Raw genomic sequence first — 15,416 nt, forward strand, 5'->3', positions numbered from 1 at the left:
AGCGGACCCCAGCCTGTATTTATGATTTTTAATAGAAATTTTCATTTAAACTAGTAATTATTACCTTAGAGACTTGAGCAAGTCAAGGTATAAGTGTACACACTAACACAGTCCGCACCCCCTTTATGTGCAATAGCAGGTCCCGTAGACTGGCGACAATGAAACAAGTTTGCCCCGGTCCTATGTCAACATGATCTGTCCGGATGGGGCGCGGTACTGTTTACGTGAGCTGGATCCTGTCTCTCATATCGCAATATAACCGACTCTTAGCTTTGGCGCAGGTTGACGCGCGCAAAGGGAGCTGGGAACCAGCATAATTATTAAACGTCAACAGGCAATGGTGACGTCATTTGAACTTTATTGTGAGCAGGTGCCTTCTGGGAACCCACTAATGAAGATTGTACGGTCAGAGTTAGGTTTGTTTGTTTGAGGGTTGACTGTGTACTTTTCCCCCTGTTCATTTTGACGTGTAAATCGAAAAACCCATATGCAAACTGTATAACCAACGGGGCCTGTTATAACCCCGATAGAATCTCGAATGGCTGTGTCAATGGCTTATTTCTATGCTCATTCGTTTAGCCACCGGTTTGAATACACATGACTCGTTTATTTACACAACCCCGTGATATGGTTGAAATGTTTTTGACTGCATTGATAAAAAGACAAGTAGGCCTACGCAACGTACGCTTCAACAAAGATACATACACTGTACCATTCCGTGGGCTATTACGTATGCCACGACCCCTAAGTCAGGTAACACCCGTCTATGTCAGATACATGACATCCATCCGATGGCCAAGGGCAACCCTCCGACCAGGGTCAAGGCGACCTCAGGTTGCGGTGTCAACTTCTCAGGTCAGTGCCGGATAATCCGTATATCCGTAACTCTACTCATGGATGACCGATCAGTTGTGGGTCAGTCGGCACGCTAGTTCCGTATAACCCACATATGGTTATATGACTTTCGGAGGTAGCTCAGCTCGTAAAATTACAAATAGGAAGTTACATTACAAATAGGAAGTTACATTACTCGGAAACTGTGTCATGCTACCTCACGATATTTACGGACTGGGCCACCTTCAAACTTTTAGACTCATTGTAATTATACACATGGATACATGGTATAAGATATTGCTGACTTATCACAAGCGTTATATTATTTCTTTATGTAGACAGAGTTGTAACTATACGGTACCTATTGGTTAGTGATCAGCTTTCGCATTAACCCATGTCTGTCCGGAGAGTAATTGCCCTTTATCAAAGGGAAGCAACTCTGTTCTATTGTACGAGACGTGTGTTCGCAGTCTACCCGGTTCTAGTTATGAATAACGTTTCGTAACGGAATTCAGACATACAGTCAGATATCACAGACAACAACGAAACGAAGGGTTTCGGTCAAATCCAAAGGTGTTTAATGTGAGAAAAATACCCCAAGCCAATTAGGGCTACAAGCACATGTATGAACTGGCGTCAGGATCGATCGCCCTCCGCTATATTAATATTAATTAGGGCTACAAGCACATGCATGAACTGACGTCAGGATCGATCGCCCTCCGCTATATTAATATTAATTAGGGCTACAAGCACATGTATGAACTGACGTCAGGATCGATCGCCCCGCTATATTAATATTAATTAGGGCTACACGCACATGTATGAACTGGCGTCAGGATCGATCGCCCTCGCTATATTAATATTAATTAGGGCTACAAGCACATGTATGAACTGACGTCAGGATCGATCGCCCTCCGCTATATTAATATTAATTAGGCCTACAAGCACATGTATGAACTGACGTCAGGATCGATCGCCCTCCGCTATAATATTTGTTCCGCTTAAAAGTTGCCAACTCTCAACTTCTCCCCTTTTACCCACCGAATGTTGCTATAATTATATTTCGACGATGATAACAACAATGATGTAAGCCATTTGTCCATGTTCCCGATTGTCCGTTCCGTCAGAAGGGCCTTGTACCACCTTGTACATTTTCATATTGATCTGCAAAGGACCCAAAACGATACATTCCTCATCCACAAGTGTTATATACACAGTTCACGGCAAGAAAACAACACAGGACCATCCTATTCTATTATCCGCTTATCTAGACTTGCCTCATTAAAGGATAGAATTACTATGATAGTATACATTCATTTGCTTAGCTTTCAGTACAGCCTTGGAGCAAGCCTGAGCTGGGCCTTTACGTGCAACTTGTTGAATATACGCTGACGATTTGTCACTTTAACACGTCATACATTTTGTCAACCAACCTAGATTTCTGTTGCCCCCAGTATTACATGACGGCCCCATCGATAGATAATGTGTAATAAAAATGGAAAAGCGTTTGGCGCTGCATAATGGCAACGAGTCTAGGTGACAACTAAGGCGGTGAGGCAGCCCTGTTGTTACGTGACGATTCGATTCTCCGTACGGGACACTGTGTGAAGCCCATTTCTGTTGTACTCCGTCTTGATGTTGCTTGAATATTGCTGAACGGGGCGTAAAGCTAAATTCACTCATCCTATGACACACAGAATGCTGGTTCAAGATTATATCCTGCCTCAGATTGTCGTCCTCTGCTGGTTTTTAAGTATAATCGTGCTCTTTATACTCTTACACTACTTACGGACGAGTTTAACATCAATGCACAGAATGACCTTGTGTTTTTTGTAGGAGTACACACTCACGTTGTCCAAATGCACTCATATGAACTGACTGCAGGCTAGTTTCGTGTGTTGTTCAACGCTACACTGCCGTATGGTAGCAGCATGACGGCGGTCTGTAAAGAATCCATTTTGAACCAGGTAATCGCGTGACTGACATCAGAAGCATCGATCTAGATAGTCTGTCCATACAGACCCTGAAGCAAATATATCCAAGAAAGCCCACGCAAGTATAGCTTCAGGGCTTCAGGGCTCCTTTTCATTATATTTTATGTTTTTTACAATGAACTTTTCCCGTAAAATATGACCATTTCAGATTAGTTGTTAGTCTACGTTCTAGACACCAGGGGCGGATACAGCTTTTTGAGAAAGGGGTGTGTGTGTGCGCAGTTCAGAAAGGGGGTGGGTTGGTGCACAGTTAATTTACACCCATTTTCTCGAGAGTTTCAATGGTAATTTAATAAACTTTCAGGACAAAAGTGGGGGCGCGCATCCCTGCACCCCCCTCTGGATCCGCCAAAGGGCACACTTGGAAGCAATGATCTGCATCAACTATATCACAACATCCAACGGTTCCCTCCAGTCGCCTCTTACAACAAGCTAGGGTTGCTGAAGATCACTTTAAACCCTTATCTTATCTCTCTCTCTCTCTCTCTGTGTTAAAAGAAATACGATTATACGAAGCAGGGGTCCTATTCATATTTGTGGAGTCACAATACCTAACTGCGAATATATGAACACAAATAATGTGTGAAACATAGTCATAAACAGCAGGAATGTGTAGCAAGTCTATTAAATCTCATATAGTCAGCAAGCTTACACAGTATATTCAACAGGCGAAGAGGCAAGAAGCAGCTACGACAATGCTGTGTACACACGGTTACGTTTATATTCAGTGTTGCTCAGTTGAAGGGCAGCGGAGCCTGTGTCAGTGGGTTCATTTTGAGCGAGCAGACGACATAAATGTAGTTGTCACGGAAATTGTCGATGTTTGCCGAAGCGCAACACGTAATCAGAATTGACGCTCGGGCTGGCTCAGCACGGGAAAAGCTTCAACACAACGAAGCAGGATTAGCCAACACTCGCACGTGGAGATCAAGTTTATAAATCGCATTGAGAGTTCGTTTGGCCATGATCGCCACATGAATACAGTGACGGAAGGAAGTTTTGTCATTTCAGCAAAAGTTTCACCAAAACAAGGTAGGGTTCTCACACCTGCTCAGTCTCGCTTCGGATTCCTCGGCTGACAGCAGCCAAAGTAACGTTGGCGGATACACTTTATTAGTTTTCCTTTTTCGAAGTGAATTATGTTTGAACTCATGACGTGGAACGAGATCGTCGATAGCTTGATTTCTGAGGGGAAACTGAAGAAAGCCGCCATTTTCGATCTAAATGGCGAAAAGTTGGCCGGGACGAGCGGGATAAACATTACCGGGCAAGAAGCGGTGGGCATTCTCAAGTCCATGGTGTTCCTCACGACAAATATATTCAGCCTGTTTGTAGAGGCGATCCAGTACAGCTGTTTCGCCGTGGATAAAGATACAGTGATCGGGAGAAACTCCGATGGTATCTTTGTGGCACAGCGGAGCAAAGATGTTTTGATCTGTGGATTTACTGATGTCACGTCGGAGGTGTCCTGCTTGGGCGGGGTGAGGAATTTTGCCACCAAGTTGACGGATCAAGTTGGGCCCGTTGTCGCTGCCCCGAGCCTCATGTGATATACAAGTTGTTTCAAAATTCCAGGAGAAAATATCTGAGCTCGAATGACAGTAATGAATTGCTCTGTCCATGCTATGTAATTATATACTGACAGAAACATATTAATCTGATGTGCGACCTTTCAGAAAATATACACATATTTACTCTTCAACATAATTATGTTGTCAAGCATGCTACTGTGTAATTGGCAATGACATTCAACTGTGTACATTCATCTATAAATTATCATCTACAGTCGATCCGGATTTATGACAGTATGGCTTTATTATTGCCCGTGACCAATACTATCAAAGATGTCAATTGGAAATATGTTCAGTGAGTTTTGGCTAGATAAAGCAATCATGTTCTTCTTTGTAAAAATACCATTTGGCCTGGTCTGTTGCTTTGTTGCCTATGACCTTGCCCATCGGAACAGTCTCTCTAACTACATAACTTAAGCGAAATTGCCCGAGGCGTGTCGTCCCCATGTGTCACGGGCGAAATACGATGTTGAAGACAATGAGCTCATCTTATAAATCTTTGTTCACTTAGAGCACCGAGTCTTATGGAATGCGGGACTACTGAGAGCCAAACATGCAGGAATTTAACAAGGAAATCCCCTCCAATATTAATGTTAACTTCCGTTTAATGCATGCACAGATGCGCGAATCTCTGGTGTACCAGATGAGTGTGTAACTGCGAATCTCTGGTGTATAAATGTAATTTCATTTTATCTTCCGTTAAATACTCGTGTAATACAGATGTGTAGTAACTGCGAATCTCTGGTGTATAAATGTAATTTCATTTCTATCTTCCGTTAAATACTCGTGTACTACAGATGTGTGGTAACTGCGAATCTCTGGTGTATAAATATAATGCCATGTTATCTTTCTTTAAATGCACATGCATTACAGTTGCTAGGTAACTGAATCTCTGATGGATATATGTAATATCATTTCATCTATCTTCCTTAAATGCACATGCATTACGGTTGTATGACATCTGTATTGTGTATAATGTAATGTATTTTCCTGTCTGTTGCATGCATGATTTAGCAGATTTACACACTGTTGGTGTTAACGTTGTGATTATATATTTACGTTGGATGTTTGTCATATTGAATAGATGATGGTTCAATGTTTAAACATTATGGTTTATAATGCACGCACGTTATGTATTCAAGGAACTGCTGAAACACTGTATGTACAACAATTTGTGTGCAGATAAATATGTTACATTGTGTTGGCAGATTGCCGTAAATACCAGTGCACCAAAAGAAGCCCCAAATTCAACTTTCATTTTATCTGAAAGGAATGTGTCGTTACGTCAATAAGACATACGTCTGTTTGTATACTTCTTGATGGCTGCGGTATTGTGAGTTCTAAAACAACAAGCTGCGGTATTGCGAGTTCTAAAACAACAAGCTGCGGTATTGCGAGTTCTAAAACAACAAGCTGCGGTGTTGTGAGTTCTAAAACAACAAATTACGGTATTTCGAGTTCTAAAACAACAAGCTGTGGTATTGCGAGTTCTAAAACAACAAATTGCGGTATTGTGAGTTCTAAAACAACATTGAACAGATATTAAGAATACTTTGCGGGAAGGACTGTCGTTAAAGTGCTTCGGTAGTATGAATACAGTAATATGTCTTATCTGTGACAGGCAGTATGGAAATACTCCCATACTCAAACTGTATTACCTTTGTAACTGTGTGAATGTCGTGCAGGGAGCGTTAACAGATATCTTGACTTATTAATTAGGGCTGGTATTTATGGAAAACGGCTTCACCTGACGCTGGATGTTTCTCAGGGTGTGGATCACAGGTTTGTCCGGTTTCAGACAGCCTGTGTTGGACGTGTTATTGTCACCGATATTAATCTGTCATTAACCTCATCTTGACCGGGAGTATAGTCATATAGTTGTACAATCAGTGGTTATGGCGTCCATTATTTCACACCCATTGCTTTCAGATGTGAAGTGCACGAAAATGTGATACCTGTTCTCGAAGTAAGCCTGATACTGTATATACAGATATTTGTTTGTGCTGAAAACTGCGAATTTCTACTTTTGTGCTGAAATGTTTTTATGCAAATATTATATTGACATATACGTATTATACAATCATGTGCTAACACTAGTCCTTTGTTTATATGTTGTTCATGTATTAAAATGTGGTGAAAATTGTGCACTTGTAAAGTCATCTTTAGAGCAGAGTATACGGTATGGGCCTACTTAGGCGTGCCTCCAGGGCTGCATTTATGAAACAACTTCTTTTTAAGTATTAAATACGGCCCAAGGTCATGATTCGAGATTGGCACCGTTTTCACCAAGTGAGTGAGTGATCCTTGGACGCGTTAAGACGTTAAAGGTGGTATTTTGTTGTTTTTCTGCTTGGCGCTAGTATCCGCCTCAGTAGGTTGATGCTCTGGGGGATATGACTCTAATCAGCACACAAGTCCGTCTTGGGGTCCACACGATTTATTCTGGTAGTTACAAGGGGTGGCTCTGAACTCTGAGTTTCAGTCCGAACTGCCGAGCACTGCTGGTTCACAATCATTTATACCATCCATTAATTGACATAGCTGACATTCCTTGCCCGTACCCGGCTTTTCCCCCATTCCATGTTTGGTGTAGGTCCCTGTGGTCAGTTTGTGTCTTTTGCCAGGGTTACGTCTTCCCCGATCGGATTCTTGACCGATGGGGAAGGGTGACTCATGTCGCCAGTTCGGGTTCCCTAATACGGAGACCGATCCGTGATTCTTGCCTCTGACATAAGCTTGGTATTGTGGGGATAAACGAGGACCCGGAGTCATTATACTGTGTCCGTGTGGAGTATCCGTATTGCGCCATGGTATCTCCGTTGCTTGCACTATGAAATGTTCATTAGTCAGTACTAGTACATACAACCGCACACACGTCTCTTTGAGTACAATAATGTCGAACGCTACGTTTAATCACCTTTTACCGAGCCGCACCCTCTAAATAACGATGATTACCAGGGACCCGTTTCACAAAGCGATCGTTGCGTTAACTCTCATTTTCTGGCCGAGAATTGCCGCAGCGTAAGGTTGCTCTGTGGAACGGGTCACTGACTCGCTTGACTGCGTGTCTACATACCCCGACGACATGGGACGTTGTTCCTAACAACATCTGGTACGGTAGATTTCGACCCGATTATTTGCATTCGAACCTCGTTATGTCGAATGTATCAGTTTCTCGAACGTGTCCCCCGGCCCCAATCTCCTCACTATATGATACCTATAAATTTGGCAACGTATCTGGAATTCGAGATACGCGTATCAAAGCTTGGACTGAGCTAATTTCGACATCACTAGAGTTTTCGTACCTATATCTTGAAGTCTCGGCATTTGGCCCAAGCAGTTACAGCTAGTACCTAAACTAGTATAGACCGATAGTGTAGTTGGTGAAATATTTTATTACACAGTGGACATCTCTTGAGAAATCTTAATGTAGCATCACCAGGACTGGTGTTAAACTATCAATACAAATGGAACTTAATTAAATACATTTCATCATAGTGATGTTGCTATCGATGATGATAAGTCAGTGATGCCATTGTTTGGTAGCACATTTCAGAAAACTAAGTTTCATTTTGAAAGGGTTTGCCCAAAACGCTGCCCTAATGCTACCCATTTATGTCATGAGAAAAGCCGTCCAAGGGTATACAACTTGTGAATATTTGTTTTATCCATAACACGACTAGAAGAAAACTTTCACTGGGAGTGAGATAGCAGATAGTGTGTATGCACGCAGCTGGCATGTCATTCAAGGCCGTCGACGTCTGCCACTCTGGCACCAGCAGACCTATTCGGCAACACAAAGAAACAGGCGCTTTCAAGGATCGACCAAGGCCAGGGCAAAACGGGGAGACCACTCTAGATAGCGGAAGATGGCAATCAGGGTGCTGTTTTTCAAAACAACCTTAGCGCTAAGGCTACCTTAAGTCAGTGTTAAAGTATGGGAGTTATGGTCACCTTAGCGCTAAGGCTACCTTAAGTCAGTGTTAAAGTATGGGAGTTATGGTCACCTTAGCGCTAAGGCTACCTTAAGTCAGTGTTAAAGTATGGGAGTTATGGTCACCTTAGCGATCGCTTTGTACAACGGCACCCTGGACCGTTACGTGAGGCGTGAACCCTTCGCCACGATCTCTTGTTTGAAGCAACTCCGGGTGCCCAGCAGGCGTTTGTCAACCATGACCGTCTCAAGGTTGCTTGGTTTGAAGGGTCATCACGACTCATCAAGCATCCAACTACGACTCATGAACATCAAAGGCAGCGTCTGCAGTGGTGTTTTCTCGACGGTGTTTGAATCCTGGGACCTGGAGACCGTTGTTCAGACTAAAACAGGTTCCTGCTTCTTGTTACAGTGGTCGTCTGAGAGTTTGGAGGCGCATTTACGCTGCTTAGGTGCCGAGGAACATTCATTGTACTGTTCCCCTTGATGGAAGCTCACTTATGGTGTGGGGATGTGTCTCCCATGACTGTAAGTTGACATTAGTAACTGTATGGGGAAATCTTAATGGCCAGCAATACATCTGGGACATCCTTGATCAATTTGTTGTGCCTCATTTTGAGACCGCCTCCGTGGTGTAGTGGTTAGAGCGTCCACCCGGAGAGCGGAAGGTTGCGGGTTCGATCCCCGACCGCGTCATACCAAAATACGTTAAAATATGGTACTTGTTGGTCCCTGCCTGGCGCTCGGCATTAATGGGTACAACAAGGACTGGTCGGCTCGGAGTCAGTATAATGTGTCTAAGTGGGGTATTCATGCTTCACTGCGGCATGGTATCTCAGTGGGCTAGCACTATAAAACCAGCTTCAGTCTGGGCTAGTACAAGCAGCCGCACATACACATACACACGCATGCACGTCGTCATATGAGCGAAATATTCTCAAGCACGACGTAAAACCCAATTTCACCTCACCTCACCTGCCTCATGTTGATGACCATCGGCTACCCGCCACATATCCATGGACAGGAACACCGCACCACATCGTTCCCGTGCTGTGGTACAGTTCCTGCGGAATAATGTTTTCAAGACACTCCCTTGGCCTGCGATGCGCCGTGATCTGAAACCCAGATCAGGGAAGGGACCCTCCAGGACAACGTGGGTTATTGGAGGCAGCATTGCGTGTGTATGTGTGTGCGTGCGCGTGCGCGTGCGTGTGTGAGTGTTAATTGCCTCGGTTCACTGTTCGCACGAGCAGGGTGGAGGCTGTCATCCAAGAACGTGGGGGATACACAATACTTATTCAATGAACTGCATTTCCACAAAATCAAAAGTGGTGGCAAATATCACGTACAGAACATACCCATTAACAGATTGCTTACATTTTTTTCTGTAGTCATTTATTTAATATTTCATCAAATAATCAGGCATTACTGCTCTTTTAGATGTATGAAAATTCGGAGACCTTTCCGTTCATGTCACTGTTCTAAAATAGGGGGATACTTAATTAAATTTCATGTGAATATATTCAGCACTTAACAAAGAGCTTATGTCATGTGGACGACAAGAGCAGATTTTACGAACGCTTCGTATTGATTCTTTCCAAAGATAAAATACTAACAACCGACAATGCTGATCTCTTGCGCTCTTCAAGCTGTGGGTATTTGATAAAAATGTCAAATGAAGTGTTCAGTGTTCACCGTTACTAAGTTACCAGTACATAGCAACGCGCACGCTTACACGAATGTGTGTGTGTGTGCGTGCGTCATGCCAAAGGACAAGGTATGATAAGGGTGGTTTTTGGCCCACAAACAGAATTGGCTGAACACATGTTATTTGTTTAGAGACAAGATTGCTTTGCATAAAAATGCTATTTTTTAGATGATCTGAGGCGTAATTTCAATGCAGAGGGGCCCAAAATGGGTTTTATCAGTTCCCATGAAGAATAACAAGAAGTCTGAAATATCAGTGTGCCATAATGACTTAGTTACAACTACCATTTTATTTACATACAAATAACATCAGTTTTACAACAGGTATTCATGATGAAAAACATGTCAACATCAATCACAAGGTTTTAACTTAAAGGGGCCCAATTAGGGTTGCAATACATTGTGGACAGTAATTCAATTACATGCTAGTTGTTTACCAAAACACTCATTATTCACAACTTTCTTTGCAAATATAAACTATAGGTCAATTTTACAACATGTACTAATGATAACCAATCACGTCGCACTAAAATCACAGGGGCCCGTTTTGGGTCTAATTACATTTTGGGCATAGCTTGATTTTAACAAAGTGTTAAAAGTCTGTATTTACAACTAGTTTTAGCAAATATACAGTAAACATCTCATTCAGAACATGTTATTGCAATAACCAGTCATGTTGCACTAAAATCACAAGTCTTGACCTCAAAGGGGCCTATTTCAGGTGAAATCACATTCTTGGCACAGCTTGATTTTAACACCAAGTAAGTGTTAAATGTCAGTATTCACAACTAGTTTTAGCATACAGTAAACATCTCATTCACAACATGTCGTTACAATAACCAGTCATGTTGCACTAAAAATAACAAGTCTTGACCTCAAATGGGGCCTATTTCAGGTGAAATCACATTCTTGGCACAGCTTGATTTTAACACCAAGTAAGTGTTAAATGTCAGTATTCACAACTAGTTTTAGCATACAGTAAACATCTCATTCACAACATGTCGTTACAATAACCAGTCATGTTGCACTAAAAATTACAAGTTTTGACCTCAAAGTGGCCTATTCCGGGTGAAATTACATTCTTGGCACAGCTTGATTTTAACACCAAGTAAGTGTTAAATGTCAGTATTCACAACTAGTTTTAGCATACAGTAAACATCTCATTCACAACATGTCGTTACAATAACCAGTCATGTTGCACTAAAAATTACAAGTTTTGACCTCAAAGTGGCCTATTCCGGGTGAAATTACATTCTTGGCACAGCTTGATTTTAACACCATGTTAGTGTTAAATGTCAGTATTTACAACCATTCTTGCAAATCAACAGTACACATCTCATTCACAACATGTTGTTACAATAACCAGTCATGTTGCAATAAAAATCACAAGTTTTGACCTCAAAGGGGCCTATTTTGGGTGAAATTACATTCTTGGCACAGCTTGATTTTAACACCAAGTAAGTGTCAAAAGTCAGTATTTACAACTATTCTTGCAAATATACAGTACACATCTCATTTACAACATGTTGCTACAATAACCAGTCATGTTGCACTAAAAATTACAAGTTTGGACCTCAAAGTGGCCTATTTCGGGTGAAATTACATTCTTGGCACAGCTTGATGTTAACACCATGTAAGTGTTAAAAGTCAGTATTTACAACCATTCTTGCAAATCAACAGTACACATCTCATTCACAACATGTCGTTACAATAACCAGTCATGTTGCACTAAAAATAACAAATCTTGACCTCAAAGTGGCCTATTCCGGGTGAAATTACATTCTTGGCACAGCTTGATTTTAACACCATGTAAGTGTTAAAAGTCAGTATTTACAACCATTCTTGCAAATCAACAGTACACATCTCATTCACAACATGTTGTTACAATAACCAGTCATGTTGCACTAAAAATAAAAAATCTTGACCTCAAAGTGGCCTATTTTGGGTGAAATTACATTCTTGGCACAGCTTGATTTTAACACCAAGTAAGTGTTAAATGTCAGTATTCACAACTAGTTTTAGCATACAGTAAACATCTCATTCACAACATGTCGTTACAATAACCAGTCATGTTGCACTAAAAATCACAAGTTTTGACCTCAAAGGGGCCTATTTTGGGTGAAATTACATTCTTGGCACAGCTTGATTTTAACACCAAGTAAGTGTTAAATGTCAGTATTCACAACCAGTTTTAGCATACAGTAAACATCTCATTCACAACATGTTATCACAATTACCAGTCATGTTGCAATAAAAATCAATAGTCTTGACCTCAAAGGGGCCCATTGGAGGTGTAATTTCATTCTTGGCACAGCTTGATTTTTACACTAAGTAAGTGTTAAAAGTCTGTATTCAAACATCTTAACAAAGCAATTATTTACAACTCATTCACTGCTAAGATATTAAACATACACTTTTACTCTTCACCCACAAAGTCATCAATCTCAGTACCTGAATCACTATCAAGAACTGCAGCATTCAAGAGCGTATCACTAGTGTTGCTGGAAACTGGCATCTTGTCTTGGTGTCTGCCATACCCAAGGTACCAAATGACACTTGCTATGTGTGCACAACATCCAACAACTCTAGCACCCACTTTGCAAGTGCAGTACCATCCTGTCACCTTAACCTCAGTGAACTGAACCCACAAAGTGTGCAAGAGTGAGCCGACATGCCGAGACTGGATTTTCACTCGGATTAAATCATCCACTTCCTTACACAGGAAAAGCTGATAGGCATTGTCACTATCGACATGATTTGCAACATATGCTGGTGCCAACTTTAGTTGATAAACACCCATTGTTATATCCTAAGTTCATCCAGTGAAAGCACTGGAAAGCTTACATCATCAGCTTCAGTTATTGGAATGTATACATTCCTCCTTCTAAGAAGGTTTTCTCTTTCAACCAGTTCTTTGACTGGGTTGCCCTGCCGACTCCTCTCCAGCATCAACGATGCAATTCCCTCACCTTCTGGATCATGAGATGCCAGTGCTGGCCGGTACTTGTTGCATAGCGCACACACAATACGCACAAAATCCCCGATATGGGGTACATAATGATTTGAAACAACTTTATCCAAAAAAATCGCCACTGCTTAATTCTTCCGTTGCACGATTCAACAACCCACCGCACTTTAGTTATTAGTCTTGATACGTTAGCATCTTCTACTTCATGTTGTCTTTTCCCTTTTCCAGGTAAGCTGGCATTTCTACATGAAAACCATGTTTTCAAGAAAGGTTATTGAGTCTCTAAAGCCTCTATCCACAATGAAAACATCATCTGCTTCCAACCAATTGTTAATATCATCAGAATTTGTTGAAAGCATATGTTTAGTTATGGATGCATCATTATTCTTCCCATCAGCTGCATATGGACCAAGCACACTAAGAATATATCCATCAGTGCCAACTACCATCATGGGTTTAACTAAAGGTCTATGCTTATGCATGCTGTAGGATAGCTTCTGAAATTGGTGGTCAGCCCCTTTCTGAATGTAGATATATGGCCCATCCAAGACAAGAATAGCAACATTGACTTTGTCATTGGTGAAAAGTTTTTTGGCAACTGGAGTGGTATGATATTGCACAAACTCATCATGTTGAATATGCCCAAATCCTAAATTATTGGGTACAAAATGTAACATGAGACATTCCCTTGCACAATGAATTGCTCGCTGTACCTGTGACTTTGTAAGTTTAAACAAGGTACCAAGAAGGTTGTTCGACAGTCCAGTCCTGAGTTTTACAAGAATCAGTGCAACACATGTTCTGACTGATCTAACACTTGAGCCACGCAAAGACTGTGTATGTGACACAACATCATCAAATTGATCTCTTGTGATGCCTGTAAGTTTAAAATATTCATCATCACTAAGAAATGCAGGGTCATACCAAAGTGTACAATTTTGACAAAATCCTGGCCTTAACCGCCCCACTACAACCGACAATGCTGATCTCTTGCGCTCTTCAAGCCCATGCCGTCAGTCTTTTCGCAATGTTCGGCCGTCTTTATGCCCGTTTATGCAATCCTTCCTCTGACTATGTAACATTCATACTTCCTGCTCGGTCAGTAATGAACTTGAAAGTCATGGCCGCCTTGGAAGTCACAATACGAGTAGCCTCCTTGGCCCAAGTACTTCATTTCCATCTCTTATGAGTGAGTGAGTGAGTGGTAGAGTTTAGTTTTACGCCGCACTCAGCAATATTCCACCTATATGGCGGCGGTCTGTAAATAATCGAGTCTGGAACAGACAATCCAGTGATCAACAGCATTAGCATCGATCTGCGCAATTGGGAACCGATGACATGTGTCAACCAAGCCAGCGAACCTGTCCACCCAATCCCGTTATCTCCTCTTATGAAGCTTCCACGTAGAAAATATCCTTCTAACTTTGTCACCTATCCAAATCATAACGTTGCACTTGTCTTACTCTATAAGTCAAACATGGAGCTCCCAGAGAGTGTGTGAGTTTAGTTTTACGCAACACGGCAACCAAACAGTAGCACCTGTAAAACGTGCAAGTATGTGTCAGACACGTGCAAGTAAAGTTCTTGAAAGTATGAAAAAAATAAATAAGTTGTTTTCCAAACTATCATTAAAGTTTTGACACAGTATGCACTCCACCCTCGTAACAAATAGTGGACTGTGTCAAAATTTTAATGATAGTTTGTTAAACAACTTTTTTTATTTTTAGGACATAAATTCTGCAAAAACCTCACAGTGTTGGTCTGATGCTTTGATTATGATCAGTGTTTCATTGAGTATTATATGTTTATCAGTTTTCGAGTTAGATTGCAATTCATCGGTCCAATTTTGAGCCAAAGGGACTATGACAACCTCAGGTTGTATCTGTCTCGTTATTTACACAGGTTAAAGCAATCGTATAAAAGTAGCATCGAATGCTGCACTTAGTTATATTGTTGCATAATGCATATTTGAACAAACTATATACACAATTTTTACAGACCTTGAAACAAAAACAATGCGAACTCAGCCCTTGCAAATCCAGAATATGTGAGTGAGTGAGTTTAGTTTTACGCCACACTCAGCAATATTCCAGCTTTATGGCATCCAGAGTATGTGACAAGTCTAGATTTATGCATAATGAAGAACGTCTCTGGGCTATTTATTTTCTGTAATTAATCTTCATTTCACAGATTACATATTGGTCGAAGGAGGGATGTGCTTTGTATGGGTTCAACGTGGTAAATCCATCGCCCATAGTTGACCTTGACCGTTGTATGTTATTGAATACTCACTAAAAACACCACGGCAGAGAGAAGTTGACATGAACTAGAAAGTTCGACAATATTTTGCATTGTAGACAAAAGCAAATTGGCTGCTACAGTAATAGACGTTTTCCATCAAAACCAAA

At 41.4% G+C, this 15,416-nt stretch overlaps 2 protein-coding genes across 2 annotated transcripts; one reads left to right on the forward strand and one right to left on the reverse strand.

The window, feature by feature from the left end:
• The first annotated feature begins 3,643 nt into the window (after window positions 1-3,643).
• LOC124255705 lies at window positions 3,644-4,402 on the forward strand. The gene has a single exon (XM_046689613.1). The coding sequence runs from the start codon at window positions 3,968-3,970 to the stop codon at window positions 4,376-4,378; it is 411 nt and encodes a 136-aa protein (XP_046545569.1). The 5' UTR covers window positions 3,644-3,967; the 3' UTR covers window positions 4,379-4,402.
• A 7,784-nt stretch (window positions 4,403-12,186) lies between these two features.
• On the reverse strand, window positions 12,187-14,188 carry LOC124255690. The gene is given in 4 exon segments (XM_046689581.1): window positions 12,187-12,848; window positions 12,851-13,124; window positions 13,127-13,250; window positions 14,154-14,188. Coding segments are annotated over 4 exon segments (825 nt in total). The 3' UTR covers window positions 12,187-12,456.
• Between the last annotated feature and the right edge of the window lie 1,228 nt (window positions 14,189-15,416).

This window comes from Haliotis rubra, unplaced genomic scaffold (assembly GCF_003918875.1).
Source record: "Haliotis rubra isolate DU_JTF1 unplaced genomic scaffold, ASM391887v1 Scf606, whole genome shotgun sequence".
Lineage (NCBI taxonomy): Eukaryota > Metazoa > Mollusca > Gastropoda > Lepetellida > Haliotidae > Haliotis > Haliotis rubra.